This window comes from Phalacrocorax carbo, chromosome 25 (assembly GCF_963921805.1).
Source record: "Phalacrocorax carbo chromosome 25, bPhaCar2.1, whole genome shotgun sequence".
Taxonomy (NCBI): Eukaryota; Metazoa; Chordata; class Aves; order Suliformes; family Phalacrocoracidae; genus Phalacrocorax; species Phalacrocorax carbo.
In genome coordinates, this window is record NC_087537.1 from 3,294,601 (window position 1) to 3,316,565 (window position 21,965).

General features: G+C 41.5%; 1 protein-coding gene across 7 annotated transcripts in view; it reads right to left on the reverse strand.

The window, feature by feature from the left end:
- Positions 1-1,269: 1,269 nt before the first annotated feature.
- The window catches only part of SPOP (speckle type BTB/POZ protein), a 29,704-nt gene continuing 9,008 nt past the window's right edge, over positions 1,270-21,965 (reverse strand). For all 7 annotated transcript variants that reach the window (XM_064473540.1, XM_064473536.1, XM_064473538.1 and 4 more), the window contains 9 exons: positions 14,630-14,772; positions 14,131-14,252; positions 12,346-12,497; positions 12,117-12,244; positions 8,232-8,409; positions 7,584-7,639; positions 6,989-7,111; positions 3,269-3,411; positions 1,270-2,524 (listed from right to left, as the gene is read on the reverse strand). In XM_064473540.1, the coding sequence (XP_064329610.1) occupies positions 2,380-2,524; positions 3,269-3,411; positions 6,989-7,111; positions 7,584-7,639; positions 8,232-8,409; positions 12,117-12,244; positions 12,346-12,497; positions 14,131-14,252; positions 14,630-14,707 (1,125 nt within the window). In that variant the 5' untranslated portion in view covers positions 14,708-14,772 and the 3' untranslated portion in view covers positions 1,270-2,379. The remainder of the gene's footprint in view (positions 2,525-3,268; positions 3,412-6,988; positions 7,112-7,583; positions 7,640-8,231; positions 8,410-12,116; positions 12,245-12,345; positions 12,498-14,130; positions 14,253-14,629; positions 14,773-21,965) is intronic.

Here is a 21,965-nt window from a genome sequence, read left to right on the forward strand (position 1 = left end):
GCACACGAGGCCCAGGACAGACTCTTTTCCTGCAGGTGTCTCCCCATCCTCCCGGGACGGAGGCTGCCGGGTCTGTGTCGCTTGCCTGTAAATACCTCCCCAAAAAAAGGGCTGAGGACAGGCCACGCGAACACCCGTTTACTTTCTTCTAGGCATGTTTGCTCCCCAGGGCAGGGCGGTGCCAGGGCCACCCCTCAGACAGCTGGTCACTCTGACTCGACAAGGATAAAAGGTCTCCTTCAGGTTTGAAGGTTTCAGTAAACAATGCGGTTCTTGCAGCGTAATTAGCCATCGCTGTGCCACACAGACAACTTCTGCAATTACCTGGCAATGAACTTTTCATGCCTGTATGCAATTATGAGGTAGAAATGCTGGGTTTGAGTTCTGACAGGGTAGAGGGGAGAATCTCGTTATGACTAAATGCTTTGCTTACCTAAAAGGAAACGCAGGCTAAATCCAATATAAAAGGAATTAGTGGCGTTTGAGCAATAGATATAATAAGGGAATTTGTGAACCACGTAAAAGGAAGGCTTTTCTATACAGCTGGCTGTGTGTTTATGGTGAGAGCTTCGGTGGGGAAACACAAAAAGGGGCAGGGACCCTCTCATGAGTCACCATTTGATAAAAATAGACAGCAGCTAGATTAAACACAGGAGCGTATGAACGGAATTCTCCTTCGCACAAGGGACAAGAGGCCGCAAGAGAAAGTATGGTAACAGAATGAAAAATCAGCGACAACAGATACCTAATCTATTTTCTAGACAAAACAGAGTTATTCTCTGTAATCCATTACGTGCCCTACCTGACCATCTTAAGGTCAGATCAATTTGCCACTGCCCTGGCACGACGTGTTTCAGTCTAACCTCCCTGGAGATCTGGAGCTAATGATGACATAAATGGATGGTGTCTATCCTACCCAGACACCCTGCGTTGCACCCGAATGTTATAAAACAGATGGCTTATTATATTATTCTCCCTACCCACACCTAAACAGGTCCGGGTAAAAGGAAGGACCATGGGTCAGCTTCACGCAGCTACTACGAAAACCAACACTCTTTAGTATTTTGGTAATACCTGCTACGAGAAATAACACAGGTTTGCGTTCCAGTTTTACGTGCAACATTCCTTAATAAATCCCATCTGAGTTCCAGGAACAGCATGTCACCATCAGTACATGGCAGCAGACTGAAATGGAACCTTTTGGGAGCCCATTTTAAACTGGGAAGTCTTAAAAATGAAACACAAAAAAAGACAAGAGATACCACACAGTACAAAATAGTAATTATTTATATTTTCAAAAAGGAAAAAAAAAATTACCAGCTATTTTGAAACTTCTTCCCTGTAAGAAGAGTGACTAATAGAAAGGAACAGACTGGCTCCTATACAGTCGGCAAGTCAGGTACAAACAGTTGTTAAGAATCATTTAGCAACTCAGGACAGGGACTTTTGACACAGCGTTCATGAACAATAAAATTTCTCTTTTTTTTTCCTTAAAAAGGGGGAGGAGGGAAATAAAGCAGGGAAAAATGCCAAAAACATTTCCCACAATATCTAAAAACAGTAACCATTGCTCTCGTCAGACAGCACGCTCCAGATCAAGGATTATCTAGTCCTTTCAAAACCAATACAGACTTGCCAAAGGCTGCCTTCAGTCTATTCACACCCTCAGAACACACAGCCTTTCACTGTCCCCTTTCACTTCAACCTGTCATTTTATAAAAGGTGGGGTTTTTCTTTTTTTTTTTTTCTTTTTTTTTTTCTTTTTTGCAATTAACATACAAGTGCTACTAACAGAGAAACTGATCTTCTTGTTGCTGGATGGCAATAAGGAGTTACACAAACGTCCAGTTTTTAGCTCAGCTGGAAGGACTTAAATTCTCTTTTTTTGATATAAATACTACTGGAGCTCCCATCAGGTACTTGCTTTCCAGAACCTCACTGGAAATTCTTTTTAACCCTCCAATGCTCTCCAAAGCTAAAATGTCCTCTTGCTCCAGGCATCTGACGGTTTGTTCTGTGCTGCCAGACGCAGAGAGGTCGTTTTCCCCAGTACCACTACTGGGTTATTCCGACTTGGGTTGGTGCCTAAACCGAACCCTGTACTTAATTGACTCAGCCAAGTCGAAGGGAACACACAGACGATGCAGCGACAGGGATTCATTAGGTTGAACAGCCCCAGAGCCCCAGGCCCACCCTCCCCCCTCTCCCCAAGTTACTTGGTGCTGTTTTAAAAAGTCTGGGTGTCACGAAGCAGTCTCTTCCCCCCAACAACAGAGTAAAAGCTCCACAGATTTCGCTGTCTACCTGGTGGTCAAGGTTACAGCAGCAACAGCTGATGCTGCTTCCAGAAAAACATGGGGTGGTGTGACAGACAGGAGTTTAGGATTGCTTCAGTCGCTTACGTGGGGGTCCCAGAAAGGGACACTGTGCAGAGGCCAGAGAGCGATATGCCTCAGCCACCAAATGGGGGTGTGATACTACCATAGACTTCCAGCCTGATGTCTCCATGACGTCAGAAGCATGACTAGAAATAAGAGAGAATAAATCTGAAGTTACCAACTGGGGATAAAAAGGATTAACTAAATAGATTCTTTCCACATGCCCGAGAAACCCAACATTTTTAGTGTGCTGTTTTAGGATCACTCTGGATGTGTGTTAGGTATCTTTTGCGAAGATTGCAAGCTCTGGCTCTGGTGGCATAACTGTATGCTGGACAGTCCTTCAACTAAAGGATGAACAAGCTCAAACATACATGATGCCAGGTGGAGGACAGCAGGAACACAATGCTCACCTACCCTGACTGCTCAGCACAGAATTATTTTAAGTCAATATAGAAAATACTGAGAAAAACTGTATTAACTGACAAATACTAGTGAAAATGTTTCCAGCCATCAAAGTAGTTGCTAGTCATTTTACACCTACTGAAAGGTCTGTTGTTTTACGAGTTGCAAATAGTCCCTCAATATCAGGGACTACCTGATATTCTATTACCTAAGAGTTCTTGTGATCTTAGGAGGAGATCCATAATAGCTCACAGAGACAGTCCTGCTGTACACTTACAGTCCCAGCAGGACAAGACTAACCTGCCCTTAGGGCAATGCTGCTTCTGGGATGCTGGATAAATGAAGGATCACAATGGGAGAACTAAAAAAGAAAAATAATAGAGGAGAATCTCCCCTACGTGCGACAGTTCACAAGTTGTGAACCCGATTGCTTAATAAACACTTTCCTCTAGATTTGTTGCATCCTGGAACAAAAGTAAACTCACTAGTTAATGAAGTCCACTGCTTGGGTTTTCAGTTGATCAGCGCTATGTAGGTCAGCTAAAATGAGAATCTCAGCTGCATTTTCCACCGACAGGTTACTGCACAGTGCGTCCTCACACATCACCTTCAGACGTTCCAGGGCATACTGCAAAATACAAGCCGAAGGACGGTTACAAAGAAGAAAACACCTGGTCAGGCCTGACGTGAAGCCTTACTTGTGCTCCTTCACTCTTCAGTAACAAACTACCCTGTCATGCTGAACAGACCTCTTTGCTTTGCTATATGCGCCTGAACTGTATTCGAAGAAGTAGCGACCAGCAAACAAACAAAAAAAAGATAAAAGAAAAGTAGAGTCATGATGTGCCCACCCTGAGGAAAGCAATGGAGAGGAAACATACCCACCATAACTCTTCTGGTGTTACAGGCTTACTGGTGCTGTGCTCATGCTTTGAAATGAGAATTTCAGGTCACCTGGAATGTGTCCTATCTCAGTTACTTCAAGGCACAGAATGCTAAAGCCAAACCTTTACTCTCACTCTACTGCTGCATGACTGTATCACCCGGCTTCAGTGGGAAGGCCTATCTAACAGTGAATGCTCCATAGGTGTTCCAGTGATGTTTAGGCAGTTTTCACTCAATTTCTTCGCCATTAATAACCTGGCCATTAAGATCAGCCCTGCTCAAGTACGTGCTACCAGTTTAATACTACAACGTTAAACAAATGCCCCTGATTTCTTGCGGCCATCCAGCTGGAAATGAAACATCACAGCATGTCTGTAACGCCCTGGCAAAAGCTCTATCTCAGTCTAAGAGTTTCTACCGTGCAATTGCGCATTTGCCTCAACAATTTTTAGATCCACAGGGTTGGACCATGCCAATGGTTTGAGAAATCCAAAGGATGTGCTTAGAAGAAGAGTGCTGCCTAATAAATCTCACGCTCTACTTTCCGCAGCACTTCGGTCAGTATTGAAACATTCAGACACAGCCAAGATTTGCAAAAGCAACACGGGGGCCTCGGGCAGGCTTCAGAGAGGTCGATACTCAGAAAACTTTAAGCCACTGGTTATCGAGACATGAAATCTAAACGCCAAACCTCAGCCTTTTAGAACATCATAGCCGGTTACTGCGAGACCAAGATACTTCTGAAAACCCTGGCGTGTGTGATCTGATTATGGGGTTTGCAGTTCTTTGGATGAAACAGACTGAATAGTTCCGAATATCCTAGATCCCATGATTACATTTCACAGGGATTAGGAGAGTAGTCAATTCTAATGCAGTTCTTAAATGAGTAATAACATTAGCACTACATAAATTATCCTAATGATTAAACACAGTCATCTTCACATTATGGCTTCCAGTTGAGTGACATTTCTAAAATGAAAATCTTTAAGATTGTTGGGTTTTTTTAATCTGACAGATAATTGCATTTGAAAGTGAGCTTAATATTGTTTATTTTTTGGACAACTTCGAGATGCCATGGAATACAAGTTCCTCAGTATGTGAGGGCACATTGGGAAGATACCAGATTTGTAAGGATTGCTCTGTCAGCCTGAGCAGAGAGCTGGTAACGACCTCGTCTGCATGACGACGGGACCACTTGCCATATGATAAGCACTATTCCTATAAATTGATTTTATATTCTGATTGAGATTTTCATCCCATTATGATTAAAGTTTAAATGAATAATTTTAGATTATAAAAACATCTTTTCACTTAAGAGTCGGTGCTAATAATTACTTCAGCTGAGGCATGGCACTCATAACCAGGACAGTTTTCTCCCACCAGAACAACTGAGAAGGCAAATCAAATTTACTTGCTTAATCTGTATCAATAACTAAAACAGTTTCAAGCGAGGGGCAAGCCATTAGTTTATATTATTGTCTGTCAGTAGCTTAAAATGCAGCAAATGAAGCCTAAAATCATTCCTTTTGTAAACTGAATATTCTCCTCCATGCATGTACAATTTTTATTTTGGTTTTGGCTACAAATAGCTCAGCTTCTAATTACATAGTTGGGCAAAAGTAGCCATTCTGGTCTCTCAGGTACCAAGATTTCCCCTCCCCCCCCTTTCTTAATTACACTTGAAAAAAAACCACCCTACCCAATAGCATACTTACCCAAGAGAATGAAATAGTATCTCCTGGGTTGAGAAGACGTGCTTTGTTTTGGTTTTGGTCTAATTACGTATTTTTCCCAAGAGACAGGAGGATCTCAGAAGAAGCTGTTTCAGTCTCTTGAGTAAATATTAGATGTTTTATGTGCTTTTGTGAAAGATTTTTTTTTTATTTCTGCTTTTAAAAGACACACAATGATTTTAAAAGGAAGAAAAAACCTACATTAAAAGCAGGAAACTCAAAGTTAAAGCCTAATCTGTCCTTAATGTACTGCTTCTTGCTTACACTTGTCTCAGTTAAAGACGGTACGTGAGCTCTCAGTCAACACTCTTTAAATATTGAATAAAATGTGGCAATGATTATCTTCAGGCCAAGAATCTCCTTGCATTATTTCCACTTTAATTCTAGTCGCAGTGGCCTAATGATGGCATATGGAGCATTTCACCTCTAAAATCAGCATTTCTGATGAAGCCCAGGTCTGCAGTGACAGGGAATTTGATGGCCGTGTGGTGGTTGCGTGGAACAAGGTTACATGCATCCACACCTTAAAATCCACCACCCTAACTGGCACCCACAAGAGAATCCAAGGACTGAAGAAGCATGGAGACTGAACTACGCTCTCACCCCTAGAGGTGGTCCCTCCAGGTCAGAGTTGAGGCACATTGGCAGGGCAGTGTGGAGAATCTTGCACTGCTGCTACCCGTGCTGAACCTGTTCGATGGATAAATTCAGGACTTTAGTCTCCAGTGCTGTCAAACTGGCATCTTTCACCAGCACTAAGTTCACTTTTAAGAGAAAAAAGAAAAAGCAAATAAAATTTTGGTTATATATTACGAATTTTCACTGGTTAATACGGCTCACAGGCCAGCAGAGCACTCTTCTGTCCTTGGTGCTGCAAAGGGAAGGAGGCAGCGGCTGGCTGGCCGGCAAGGCCTGCTACACGGGGACTACCAGCAGCCTTCCCGTCAGACCATTCCCGACACCACCCTGGCAAGGACCCTGCAAAACCACAGACGGGTTAGGCAACAGGGCTTCCTCCAGTGCACCCCTCCTCTCCATAAACAGCAGGGACTGCCACTGCAAAAAGAAAATAAACAACAGGACCTTCCCACTCTTGGCTATCCATCATTTTAGAGCATCTCTTGAAGCTGCTGATACCAGCCAGACCAGAAGGAGAAGCAGGCCCTGTTTGCCAAGACAGAACACTACTTTTGAGATTTGGTAATAACCACACTAAAAAAAAATATCGCCAGGTCCACCTCACAATTTTCTTCTCACCCCCAGCTCTTATGCCAGATTATGCTGAACAGAGATGTCCTCTGAAATTTTAAGAAAATGCTTAAAAATGAGCAGTAGAGACAAAAATTCCTGACTGTTATATGTTAAGATATGTATCTATACAGCTACAGGTATCTTATATGTATATCCTGTCTTATAGGTATCTCATACTCCATCCAGCTTTACCTATAAGCCACGACCAATTCGAAGAAACTGCCCAACCACAATGATCACACGAAAAACTTACTGCAGCAATCTCCGATTAGCATCGTGTAAAGCAAGGCACATGTCATTCCTGGTTCTCTGAACACCCATAAATCCCAACTGTACCTTGTCAGCAGCTGCCAGCAAGTCATCAGCCATTTTGTCAAGATTTGGTGCCTTCCCCGTGTAAATAAAGCACATCATTTCCTTAAAAACTTCAGGCTCCACGTCATTGATCTCAACCCGATTCTGTACCAGAAAAAATGAAGCTTATTAAGATCCTGACAAGAGGCTACTGGCTTTCTTCTACCCAAGCTCTTTCAGTATTCAGAAATTTGTAGAGACAAACTATTTAGAATGTGTACTACTTGAACACCAAAAACGAACCCCAAAAGAACAAAAAACACCCCCGAAAAAAACAAAAGAAGATGCAGATGGAGTAAGAAGAATTCTAAGTTGTATTTCACATTCTCTGCTTCTCCCTACCCCACCCCAAACTCTTTCCCCAAGAGTAACAAAGGTAACAATTGCCTCCTTGATCCCTTCCTTCCTCCCTTCAGGACAGTTGAAGCAGAGACCTGCATCTAATGTGAGAAAAACAGTTAAAAGGTGACAACAGTCACAAACACTACCTGAAAAAGTTCTCTGACCAGTGAAGCTAAGCATTGACTAGAGAGCTGTTCACCTAGCAGCAGTAGCTCTCCTTCCTTCAGGAACTTACCTTTTTACTCTCCTCCATCTCATGCTCAAACATGGCGCTGAAAACCGGGGAACGTGCTGCGGCAGTGGGGGAAATAAAAACACAGTTAGAGATGCTCTTTTACACTTCAGGAGGAACTAAGTGTAGCCTGCTAACACCTCAACAACTGTCCTGCTACTTAATGCAGGAAAAGCTCTCCTACAGCAGACAGGGAAAATTGGGTACAACTGGTAAAGAAAGTACAGGTTGTGATGCAACATCATGTGGCTGATGTCGCTTCAAACCAGGAATGGGAGAATTTATTATGTCCTTTCAACCCAGGTCAAAGAGTACATGGGTGGTAAGGTATATTTCTTGACTTTACAAGAAAGCATTCCTCTGGAACTGTGCTAACTTCTCCTTACAAATGCTTTAGGAATACATTATAGCACACTACAGCCACAAAAGAATCCTCCTACCATCCTCGCTATCGGAGGAGATAGGCAATTAAAAACAGAGTAGATATTTCTTCTCTACCTGTGACAGTTCACAAAATGCTCCTGTACCACAGCTCTGCAGTTAAAAGAGCTGCAAAATTCTCCTTTAAAGAAGTAACAACTCAAAAAAGCCCCACTTGCCAGCAGGTTGTTGTCTCCCACCCCGCTAAGGCCCATCCAACTCAATACTGACCTGCTAGTATGGCTTTGTGAGCCTGGAACTCCTGGCCTGCAACGCACAGGCAGCAGTCCGTGAAGCGCGAGTTCTCCCAGAGTCCTCCCAACTCATCTGCCAAACGGCACTCTGGTACCTTCACCATGTTCATAGTGTTCTGGCCGGAGATATTGACAGAGTCCTGTACCACACTCACCTGAAGGGGAAAAGAAAGCAAATGAACTCAAAACCACACACTGCAAAACTTGTCTCCCTACAGGATGTTTTTATTTCCAGGACAGGTGAAGGGAAATGCAAAGCAAAACCCACACCTCTCAAGCAGAGTCACTGTATGATTAAAAATGTCTACATTTTCAAGGCATCCTTACTACCCCTGCCTTAACCCTGTTCTCTGCTCCTCCAGAGGGCCTACCCCAAGTCCAAAATCACACCAGCAGGTTTCCTTCTAGACCCCAAATTAATAGCACGTCTATGCAATTTAATTGTAACCTTATTAGATGGTTTCCTAAGGAAGTGGAACCTTATTTTTCTGCTTTTACAGACATCATACCTGACCTAGTTTTTTCCTTCTATCAACACTCTGAAACCCTCCCCAATCAATAATGCAATACAGACAGCAGTACAAATGAAAACGAAGTACACAGAGGGCTTCTATAACCGAGCACTGCATCCACACGTGCGTGCAAGGGCAGTGCCTGACCACCCCCCAGATGCCTTGCTGCTTCTGGTTCTAAATTTCTTAGAGGGTTCAATGCTTCCATCAAATTACAGAATATTAAAAAAAACCCCAAACCAAAAACCCCCAAAAAACTCAGTAAGTTTTAAAAAGCAGCTTTATGTCAAGTAACTAAGAAGATTCGGGGAAGGCAGATTCCTTATCGCCTGCTCTAAAGCATGCACGGTCAGGCAGGGACCATACGTAGCCATATTGGCTGACGAATAACCTACACAAAGGGAACCGTTACGAGCCTATTCAGCACCGAACCATTATTGTTGAACGCACAGTAAATCATACGCCTTCTACAGCAGACTCCAATTAGAAAAGATCAGGGTGACTAATACTACCCCACTACAACAAAGAATAAAGCAAGAAGCTGACTGACAGGGAAGCATCCGTGAGACTATTTCCTGGATTTGCTGTCAAGTCCAAGTTAAATTTCAGTTCTATTAATAACCAATGGCCAAAGAACAACAAGGGACAGCAAAGGAACCTTCACATTTGTGTAAAAGGAGAGGTAAATTATGAAGTGAGAGAGATGACAGAAGCATCTTCTAAGGAAAAAACTTGCTGACAGCACATGCCCCCACTCTTGGAAACCTCCAGTGGGTTTCCGATAGCAGACACATCTTGTGTCCATACAACACTCAAACCCAAACAAGTATCAGATGCTGCTTGCCAAAGGCCACTGATGATTAGATAGAGCAAATGTGAGAAAGCTAATATTCTTCGTCATTAATGCGACAGCTACATCACCTTTTTGCCCTGCAACATCTAGGCCAGCAATGTGGACCTAAGGATGGATTAAAACTCATCACATTCATTAAAAAGGAATTCTAAGACACAGATCCCTTGCTGGAGTCCAATACTGATTACAGACCAGCCAAGAGAGACTTGCAAACTGTGTCTCAAACCAACAAATAAATCCTCTTCATATATGAAAGAAAATCTGGCCTGAAAATGTATTACATGGCTTTTTACATAAGGAGTTAGACTGGTAGATTCCGAGTGGTGACCAGCCTTAGAGGTCAAAATAGAGAACGTTTTGCTTAAGCTATTTTCAACATCTTAGCAAGGGAACCAATGCTCAGTTTGGAAAAGAGCTGTTAGCATAACTTTGGGAACACCATTCTTTTTGGAGATTTTCCAGAATATTTACCTATGATGTTGGAATATGATTTAAACAGCAAAAAGTAATGCAGTTGGGTTATGAACAATCAGCCCCACCTGCAAAACAGAGGTTGAAAAAGCCCCAAACTGACAAGTAAATGAGGTCAGATTTGAAATGCTTGACAAGGAACATCATTCTCTGCCTTAGCAGCATTTTCAGCAAGACATTATTGGTGTTCAGCACCGGACACGAGCAGAGACCAAAAGGCTTTTTCCTTTTAACTTTAATAAAGTAATGAGAAGGTGCAGCAGAAACACTCAGCAACCTTCTGGTCTCCAGAAAACTCCAACATATCCCCACATAACAAGCACCTCAACATCCACTATTGCTAACTCCTTAGAGAGTTCCTACATACAAAAACACGCTTGCTGAAAGTACAGATGTGAGCAGCATCACTTGGCACCTGTGGCCAGCAGGGAAGCATTAGGAAAGCATATGGCACACTGCTTGTGCGCTAAGAGACTTATAAGCCCCGGGAAGAAAATAAAGGAAAAAAAAGGGAAAACTTAAAAAAAAAAAAGGGGGGGGTATTGGGGAACCCCAAAATGAAGCTGTTGAAAGTTCTCACCAAACTGTTTCCAGACAGCAAAACCTTCCCCTCCAATACCACTAAACTTAATATTTCTTACATGCTAGACTGTAGAACAAACAGAGAGAGAACAGAAGACATCAAGGCCAGGTGAAGCGGCAGCAAGTTTCCTCTTCATCCAGAGCAAACAAAAACACTGAGCTGAAGCTATTGAAGGGAGTAATTCAGAGAAGAATGAAGTGACTTGAATTAGTGCTAGTTGCCAAGACTACTGGTGGATCTCAGGTTTATCTACATCGCACCTTGCAAATTCCCTTCTCAGACATTAATTTTTTAATTTCACTCCACAATTGTAAGTTTTCTGGCTATTTTATCATGAAGGAAAGAATAATTGCCAGACCTATAGAGATGTCATCCAAGACACTGTCCTCTTCTCCTCCCATACTGCTACAAGTGTTAAAGGAAAGGTTCCATCCCTGACAGTGCTAATTTATGCTATTGATTGAATACACGCCCTTTAAGAGATGTTTGTTAAATTAACATCTGCATGCTTCTGATGGCCAGAGAAAACTGGGAAAAAAACACGAAAACAAAAAAAAAAAAAGAAAAAAAAACCCACAAACAAAACCAACCAAACAAGCAAATCCAGCTGACAAACAACTTTGAAGCATTTCTCTCACTCCTGAAAGAAAACACAACAAAAGAAAAGACTCCCATAAAAACCACTGCAGGAGATCCAAAGAGAGAACAATGTGTTCCACTTGTCTTCTGGCAAAAAAATCACAGCAACAGGAGGTATTTTGCAGTTAAAAAGACAACGGGAATAAGGCAGCAGAAGCTCTGAAGACACAAATTAGAGAGTTTAAATTTGCTCGTTAAGGTTGCTAAACTTAAATATCTAGTTTTAGAAATAACTGCCTGCATCTTTGTCTGAAATACGTATCGGTGAAATAATAATTTTGTAAGCAGTTGTAAAAAAATACAAACACAACGATCAGAAAGTTGTGGTTACTATAAAATTCCTTTTTCTTAAATTTTTCTTTTTGTTGGCTGTATAGACACACTTAGGAAAATAAAACTCTTTATTCAGTAGGCAAGTAATAGGTGGGCCAGTTTCCATTACAGAGCTAGCGTTGGTTATTATCCCAATTGAGTTTCAAATTAAGGAGTGCAAACAGATGGATAACACTAAACCAGAAGTGAAGTGATAATCAAAACATGTTTAATTCCTATTATCATCACAGGTAAAAGACAAATATAAAGTAACAAAGAAATAAATGGAAGCGAAATGCGATGAATCACAGGGAGAAAAAGCCACCAGCCACACAGGTGCACACACACGCACAAATAAAATCTAAGTGCCATATAAACATCCAGTATTTCTTCCGATACCTCTGACTCCTTAAAAGCAATGATGAAAAATAAGGTCACATCTACCTTAAGCTAATGGAACTGCTATTCTTTCAGCAGCAGAGGAAGACTTACCTCACAGAAGAGAGTGAGTTTGTCATCTGGAAGAAGTCCATTGGCCTCATCCAAAAGAAAGTCTCTTCTAATAAATTTTTTGAATCCCCAGTCCTTGCCTTGTACAAATCGATATGCTCGCTGGCTCTCTGAAAGAAAGATACAGTGCTTTAAACACCAGCTGAGCAACTCCCTTGATCAAACAGCAAAAAAGAAACAACTGACCCCATCAGACAGAGTTTTTACACACCCATTGCTTTTGTTTCTTCTCCTTTAGCATTCAGGATGGAGAATTTGAACTTTGCTCGAACTTCACTTTTTGGACAGCTCACCAGCAACAGATAGAGGGAAAGATAATCTTTACTTTCTTCATCCAAGCCTTTAGGGTTCACACGTAAACACCTGTAGAAGCAGGCATCTGAATGAGATGTCAGGAACAGTTTTTGGCAGGTCATTCACGGCTTTCAAAGAAAGGGCATTGTAGAATTTTCACAATAAAATATACAGCAAACAAGTTCTGTTTAACAGCCACTGAACCACATGGAAATAATAGCTGGGTAAATAGAGTGGAACTGTGTGTTACAGTCAGCCTCCTGCTACATCTCCAAGACAGATAATACACAGGCAGTAGCTATGGGCAAACCAATTCAAAAAAATACAGGGGGGTAAGGAGGGGGGTATGGTTTAAGTTACTGAAAAGCACCCTGGATGTCAACTTTCACAAAAAGAAAGTGGGAAAAAATAATAGTAGAATGGAGGCAACAGATTTGAGGACGTGCAACAAATCCAGAGAAATGGTAGGTAAAATTCCACAGGAAGCAACTGAAAGGAAAGATATATTTCTGGAAGGCTGGTAGTTTCTCAAAAACATAATACCAGGGCAAAAAGAGAAGAATACTCCTGTGTGAAGAAAAGGTAGTAAGTGCAGGAAGAGGCTAACTCATAAGCACTTCCGTGACCTGAAACTTGACACAGAATCTAACATGAAGCAAAAACTAGGCCAAATGACTAACAACTCAAACACACAAGGACAATCAAAATCAGAAAGATCTAGACATTAGAATGAGATACGACTAGCAAAGGTTATAAAGGTAAAGTAATTTAACAACCAAAAGCAGTCCAAGGAAAGCACAGGTCTGCCACCCAAAGGAAGGGAACAAAAATTGTATCGCGTGCTCACACAGAGAATTATTCAGTGGTAATCTGCTGCAGCCTACACTAAGGAGGTCTGAAGAAAAATGCTAAAACACTTATCACCAACAAGGGATAAAATAGGGAAGCAGGCATCCACGGATCTACGAGGTCAGACACAACTCACAGTAGATACACGTTCTGACCAAAGTCCTCTCTGAGTTACTGGAAATTACTTGAGAACTCAGGGAAGATAAGAAAGGTTTTAAAGGAAAAGGGTAAAAATAATGTCATCTTTAAGAAGCAGAAACTCCTGGGCAGAAGGAGTTATAGAACACAGAGGTCATCGAAGTAACAATGTTAAGTCTCCAAATCCACAAAAAGCTGCCATAAAGAGAAAGGTAATACAGTAGCAATAGTCTTAAATTGCAGGTTTAGAGTGCAGGCAAAAAATTATCTTTTTAACAACATGGAGTATTAGGGACTGAAACTGGGAGGATGAAATACAGCTTGAATACACCAGCTGCGGACTCTCATTGGCTTGTAAGAACTTGTTAAGATAAATATCGGTCAAAAAACCCCCAACTTAAGACATTACTAATCCTCCACGGCACATCTCTGCTTCAAGGCAGGATGTAGTCTCCCTTCCAGCTACGGCTTTCTATTACTTCTGATGTTTTCCATTATCAAAGAAACACGGCAAACAACCAGATCCTCACATTTGTTTTGTATGTCCAAACACTGCGCTGAAGCAACAGTACTTTCTCCCTATGCATGTGTCGCACATCCAAGGAAGCAAGAATCCATGTGCAGTACAACTATTTTTTATGTTCCCTGTTACAGAAGCCCAAATTCTTTCACACAGTTGTACAAACAGGGAGAACCCCTCTGCTCTGTTTCTTACCATTTAAGTTTATCATTGGCTCCAGATGAAAAGGTCGAGCTTTTGATGACCTCACCCATTTCTTCTCGGCAGAAGCTGAAGTTGTTTATGGTCCACATGTAGGAAAACTTCACCACCTTGATCTTAAAACAGAGGAAAATAGGCTGTTTAGGGTCATGCCCATTCACCCTGGCCATCTTAAAAGCCATCTTTTAACTCAGTCTTAAAACTGAAAACCTGGAAGTTTTATTGAGTCACCTGTGTGACAAGTAAGCACCAAGCACAGGACAACAGAGTCTAGAAATGGCTGGCAGTGGCAACTGGACCACTCCAACCTCTCCAGCTGCCTCCTCCACCAAGGGCAGAGGGCAAACATTCTGCTGTTGCTGTGATCAATGCTCATGGTTAGCAAGCACATTGTCGTCCGACAAGCCAGACTCTAAACTTGTTTTGTAAAAATTTCTTACCACAGGTTTTAATCGCGTTACGTCAAGAATATCTCAGCACATTGTGGACTTACCTGAGTGTAGCACCAGCTCTCTGCTACAGGTCCACTCGACATTTCTGCCGGAGGAGGAGGACTCGGCACCCTTGACATCGCCAGTTTGAAGATTAAACAGAATTTCACAATTCAGCAGAAGAAATTTATAGTTGATCTTCACCCTGTCAGTCCCCCAAAAGAGAAAAAATCCAAAACTAAGAACAAAGAAAAAAAAAACTTCAGGAGTACTTTTAAATCTCATGGGACACAAGTTAAAGCCATTACATTTTCTCCCTTGCCCCTAGCACCTTCAAAATATTATGTTACTTTTAAACATTTTAAAGTGTTACCATATGTTTTCTGAAGGGGGGATATACCACCTCCACTCATTCTTTCAATATGCAGCCCCTTACAGGAATAAGCCTAGCATGTAATTTCCTTTAAGGAGTCCAAGGCTCAAGTAGGAGACTCTCCACTTGGCTTCAGATTTACTACTGTACCCTGAGGCCACCATTTCAACTCACTACTTACTCCCTGTTTTCATTTTGAGAGTCTCAGACTATTGGAGATCAGATTTGACAAATGAAGTTCTTTATCTGAAAAAGCTGCAGTCAGCAATAGCAACCTGAACTCGGCAGCAAAACAAAACCCTGGGTTCAGAGTGACTCCAGTAGCATCAACAGAATAATTTCCTATAGCTTAAACCTTCTCCTCAAGCCTTACTATTATGGAAGGTGTTGGTAATGATTTCTCTATTTCAAGCCGAATACCTTTGGCCAGAGGGTAAAATTTTCATTGCCTTCATATGCTAGTGAAGTTCCCAACCTCTAAGTGACAAGTGAAACTGTCATCTGCAGCGATCATATGGGGTTAAACCCACTACAACACACCTGAATGAAAACGCAGGCACAACTGAAAAGACAGAGGTCTAGATACCAGAAGGGAGGTTTTAAAACAAAATAGAATAATCAACCCATCTCTGACTTCTGAGTCCTGATCCCTAAGGCAGATACACAACACGCCCTCAAAGATGAGCTCAGAAACTAGGATTCATAACTTTGGCAGATATAAAAGCATCACATGCCTTACAGTTTTGCTTTCTGCTAAACACTTTCCGTTTCGCAGGTGGTATTTATCTGCCTTCCTCTTACTGCACAGGACAGCCAGTGAACCAAGAGAACTACGTTGCTGTTAGCTTTGTCCTCGAAAGGATAAAAAAAAAAGGTGAGTAAAAGACAGAATTGTTATCCTGTGATACAAATTGCTTTAAATACAAAAGCTGATATTGAGGCTCATTAGGGCAGAAAGGTAAAGGACAGGCTCGAGCTCTTGAGGAAGGCCAAGTCATTAGTTGTTGAAAGGAAATGGGGGAAAGCGTAGAGAATATATATCTAAAAATTCCACACCTCAAAACAACAGGAGAATATTCACAATAATAACCTAAACATATATGCACATAATTCTCCCCAAACTGCTATCAACATAATTTGGAGTCTTTATGTGCAGTTGCAGGGCAGGTCTGGATGAGTGCAGGCTCCAGCTGCAGACCAGACCTCTCCCAAGCAAGGCTTGCCCCAGCCTCTCCTCCAGTTTACAGCTCTGTACTTGGGTTTTGAGTTCTATGCACCTTCAGAAAATACCTGGAAATACTGGCACACAGGCATTATCTAACAGTAAAACAGAGTGGGAATTTTTTTTAGGTTTAATTTCCTTTAAAAAAAGCACAAGTGAGCCCATGTAAACACTGAAAGAGATACTGGCTATCAGGAGCCAAGAAATAAGTATTTAACCCTGCAGAGATGCACACTTAACTCGATGGAAATGTATTTCCTGGAGCAAAGCTCAGGGGCAAACAACTAACTCCCTAAATAACACCTGAACTGCGGACAACTAGCACTACTGTCAACGCAAGTGCTCTCCCATCAAACTGCTTTACAAACTACTTGCATTTGCAGTTTGTGCTGTGCATGTGGAATGAGGAAGAAAATCAGCATTTTAAAAAGGGACATCAATATGCACTTTAGGTACTTGCTGCAGGTCTTATTACATTAAACTTAAAATTACCACAATTCCTCCAAAGAAATTCAATTAAACCGCTCTGTGTCATTCAAATTAAGCCAAAATTAGCAGACACTGGTTTTGAATACCTCCCTAACTGCCCTTCCATGGGCAACATTCTGTCTTGCCTCCGAGGACACTTCACCCTCTCCAGTCACAAGTCTTTGGGGGACAGATAAAACCTAAAATTCCAGTGCAAGCAGCAAGAAACACCTCCTCCTCTCCATGGCTGGGGAAGGGATGCCTTTTTGCAGATTTTAGTGTATGGGCAAGAGAGACCCAAGCTTCTTCCTTCCCCTTGGGGTTCACAGTTCTCAATTGCTCAACTCCACCCAGGCTGTTACATTGTTCTGTTCACAGCTATTTTTAATCTACATTGTTCTAGTGATCTGTTTTATAGCACAGGCACAAACGACAGGGACACAAACTCCTGAGAGGAAAATAAGCAGCCAGGGGAAGGATGACGTTTCTCCAGCTCACCTCCACACTGACAGCAACCTGTCTGCACACCAAGCAATAAGATGCTGAGCCTAATGAAAAGGTTTGACCAGAAAAAAGCACAACGAATAAATAAAACACAAGAATGGGATGTGAAATTAGATTTTGTTTTTGTTAAAACTGCAGTTAGTTTCAGTGATTTCAGTTTTTAACTAACGTCTTTTTACTCAAAACTACTCACAACATGGAAGTATTCAGGTCTCTTTTAAACTACTTCCTTACGCAGAGTGAGAAATAATATAACCTTTATTTAAGAAGCATTAGAGGGATGAAGAAGTGACACCATAACTTAGCTTAAAATAACTTTTGAATTCTCTGAAACAACGACGCTATGGCCCTCCATACATCTCCTCATATACCTATGGTATAGCCCATCACTGCGAGACACCCTACAGCTCCACATGAATGGCCGGAGGGCCAGCAGCAGAGCCCATCACCACCTTCCCCAAGTCTCTGTGAGGCCACAGCGCTGTTCTCCCTGCCCGGCCTCAGACTAAACACAAGGAACAGACCCCAAACAGTCTGGGCAAGGCACCAATTTCCACATAAGGTATTTATCAACAATAAGTGGTTTTCTATAAGACAACTTCTACTTTCAGGTAAACTGAAGCGATCAGGTATCTCCACACACACATTCAAGAAATGGTTTAACAGGAAAGGTAATCACACAGTTAAAAGGCTCCAGTGGGTCCTTCTTGAAGACAAACTGGTAAATTTAGCGGCAACACCTCCCTTTACAGCATGAAAACGAGAGACTAATGAGGAGGGAAAGAGGAGACAACAACTTTTTATCGTACAATGGCACATTCATCAAGCCTGTTGGAACAGGCCGAGAAGTGGAAGGGTTTCCTGGCTGGAGGGCAGAGGTTAGTCCTAAATCCCCGTACCTTTCACTGGTCTCCCATGAGCAAACTCCAGAAGACTGCAGCCGTCAATCATATAATTAGGGAAGGAAATAGATAATCGTGTGATGCAAAAATTGAAACTTTAACAGCTACTTTCTGTATTTCAACAGGATTTTAAAATGTACCTAAATATTACCTCCATCTTACATACACAGAGCAGTTTCAGAAAGCTTCTGCAGTCTAAAGGCAAGACAAATGTACGAGCTTGAGATACACAGGGCTATTTAATCTCCTCTGAGTAACTGTCACTTTTATATCTTATATCCTTTCCTCCCAGATGGCTTGGATAGGCAGGTGGTAATAAAAGTTATGACAATGTGCTAATAGAATTGCTGCATGCCAGCGTGTCATTCGTTATGCTTTTAAAATGGCCCAAAGGGGACAAAGGTTCTAGATTTTAAAGATTTTCTAGTATTTGGAAAATACTTTCAGGCTAATACGTCAAAGCTTTCTCCAGATGCTTTGCGAGGCAGTTAAACACAGTTTAAAAAATATGAGGCAGTTAAATACAGTTAAAAAATAATGTTAATCTCCAACATACCCCTTACTCAATACAGCAATCAACCATCAAATACTTGTCATCAAATGACATCACTGATCCTTTCACTGCTGTAGCAAATCATAATGGGAATAAATAGGTAATATCCATCACTGCCTTTTGCAAAAATTACCAGTAAGGACACACTTGCTGCTTGCCCTGCTCAGCAAGCACACGAGCAGGGGAAGTACATAAAAGGTCACTGAAATATATCCTTGAACATGTGCCACAGAAACTGCCATGCGTTCCTCCACCTTCAAATACCGATTTGCTCTTCTGGAACGGACCGATATTAAATGCATTTTAAAAGGAACCACAGCTTGCTTAAGGGAAAGTTAAGTTTCCAAAATCAGCAGGGCACCCCCGGCGTTTATTTGCTCACAAACACTTAATACTTCACCAGTTCACACTTCTTCACTAACAGTGCTGGCACCTCTGAACTAGGAGTGAATTAAAAAGCGCTGCAGGCAGAGGTTTTAGGAAAACATTTTGTAAACAGTTTGGATATCAAAATTCTTTCTGGCCAGGAGAGGCAGGGACAAACTTGAAGGTACAGGCATAAATATCAAGTCACAGGAAACAAAATACAAAATATTCTCTGCGAGCCCACAGTCTGAGTGCCTCTTATTCCCTTGGATGTAAGAAACCCTTGCCTCTGGACATCGGTAGAGTTAAGAAAAAGACTAATTCTCACCTCATTCACAACCACTTCCAGATGAAGACATTTTATCTAAGAACCAGAGCCAGACCAGACCTTTCTGAAGCACAGGAAATGTTCCCTTGCCACTCTGTCCTCATAATTACCTCCTGACTTAGCAGCTGTACCAAGACATCTCAGCTCAAAACTTCATCTAGTGTAGGAATCAACAGTCAAAAACTATTCTGTGAGCAGCAGAGACTTCACCTGAGAGAGGTGGGGAATACCAACTCAAATAATTCTAGAAGAGGCCTCAAAATTACTACACTTTTGCTAAACAGCCTGTCAATTTTCCTTCTTCTCAAGATAAACCAACTACCTTTTAAGAAACCAGTAGTTTACACCAGAAATTTCCAAGCATATTTGGTTTTGGTAACCTTTATTCAGCAAAAGATAACTTACAGAAGTCTATAAAAGGAGTGTACTTTTAATCAAGCGTTTTAAAAACTGGGGTGATTGCTTCTTGGACCAGCAATGTATCAAAGACTATCCAAGAACAGCACAAAGCGCAGAGAGAAGGAGCAGGACAAAGATAATTGGAACAATAAAACAAGGGGATGAGATGCGGAAGCACAGGAAAAGACCATTATCTTCCTGCATTCTTCAAAGCCTTGGAAAGGACAATAGGTCTGAATTCACTGCTGTAACGAAAGAAAAAGAAGAAGAGAGAAAAAAAAGGACAAGTTAACTGGAAGAGCAAAGCGGGAGGCAATGATATCTAACTAGCGGATGAGTAAATCAATAAGTTTTCAGATTTTAATGTCCACACTAAAAAGGGCGTTATACCACTCTTCCTACTTGGCCTACCACGGAAGAAAGCAATGATGGGCAAAGTGTCCACGTCACCTGTGCTAAGGACTGCCAAGCACAGGCACTGACTGCGATGTCTCTGGTGTGGCAGGAAACCTGTCTAGCTACAAACGCAGCTGAACGTCAGGCACAATGAATTCCAGAGGTTACACAAAGTTGCCTAATTATTAACACAGTGGTGTAGAAGAGACTGCACCAAGGTAGCAAACAACCTGTGCCAATAAAAATAGACTAAGATTAGAAATCAACACTTAAGAAAGATGAAAGTGACCCATACCAAAAAGCTACCTCTTGAAAGGAAGCCTGGTTTACACAAGGGAAAGGCTTATCTTTCTGGAACAAAGAAATGTGAACAGTTTTACAACAAGAAGTTAATCAGCACCTGCAAAAAAACCCAAACTATAAAGGAGTAACGCGAATGGGATATGTAGAGGCTTAGCTGTACCTGAATTAGAGGGAAGAATAATTTATCACAAAAGAGTGGTCAGTGAATTAAGCTTGAACACCTTCTAAAAACCAGGAGCATGTGGATTACACCTTCCTCTGCCTTATGGGCTCTTAAATCCAAAAAAAAAAAGATCTTACTTGACCTGTACCCTGTTGAGCACCACAAAAACTGCTGAGCTCAAAATGACACATGGAGTTTCATTTACAATCTTCAGTCATAAGGGAACAGACTGGAAAATCAACACAATCATAGCAGAGAGATAAAAGGAATGACCTGGCATCCAGCGGAAGATGCATACCAGGCTAAAGGACCTACAACTTCTCATTTGGGAGACAGAAACAAGAGATAACCTGGTTTCCTTAATACACAGTGCAAATGATCTTGCTCAACAGCTGAGAGTGCCCTTGCTTCTCTCTCGATTCCACAGCACTAGGTAGCGCTCCTAATCCTAATTCACTTTATAAATTGTCCCCATTACACCATCAGCAGCATTCAGGAACTTGGATGGGTACTTTTTTCTTATTACACCCCAAAGTTGCCGAGTACGTTACAGAAGGCCAAATTCCTGAGGTCACAACAGGGCCCTCTGGACACTGCATAAAAGGAAGACTTTAAATAAAGGCAGACACATACACCTTAATCCAATTTATTTCAGAAGACTCATTATCAATTCAGAACATGCAGAATTACTTTTTTTTTTTTGAGATGACAGATCATGCCAAAATAAGGAGGAGTTACCTAGAAAAAGAAATTTCAGCAGTTTAGAAGAGGGAGATAGAATTATCTCAAAACACACTGAAACTGGCAGTCCACTAGAATTCAGAAACTAAAATTCCACTTTGAGAAATATTCCAAAACTAATGGGTTTCTTATCCATTCTTAGAATGTTTTTATTTTATTCCCCTTTAAACCAATTCTCCAGTTATAAAACAGGAGAAAAAAAACCAAGGGCTTGGTCACCTACAAAAATCATTATTTGTATGAAACTACTAAGGGATGGGACAATTGTCAGTGAAACATCAGCAGGAGAATTAGAAGTTTCACACATATTTAGTAAGAAAAGAGACACCATCATTCTTTAACTGTAGGCCATCTACCATCCCATCCCCCTCCTCCCCGAATATCACCAGATAAAATAGCAAACAGCTAAAACTAAACCAAGGAAAGAGAGAGGAAGTCAGCGGTAAGAAGCAGCCGAGAGTTCTCTAAATAACCTCTGCTGTTATAAACAAATCCTCCACTGAAATTTTCTGCTCTTCAGTCATTAAGTCAAGTCGTATTTTTGACATTTTTCTAAGACTGCTTCATGCCGGTGTTTGAACAGATGCAGAGAATTGTCTCCCCTTTAATCACATCCAACCCTAACTATAAATTACCCAAAGTATATTAGAATTACATCCACACCAGTAAATATAAAAAGT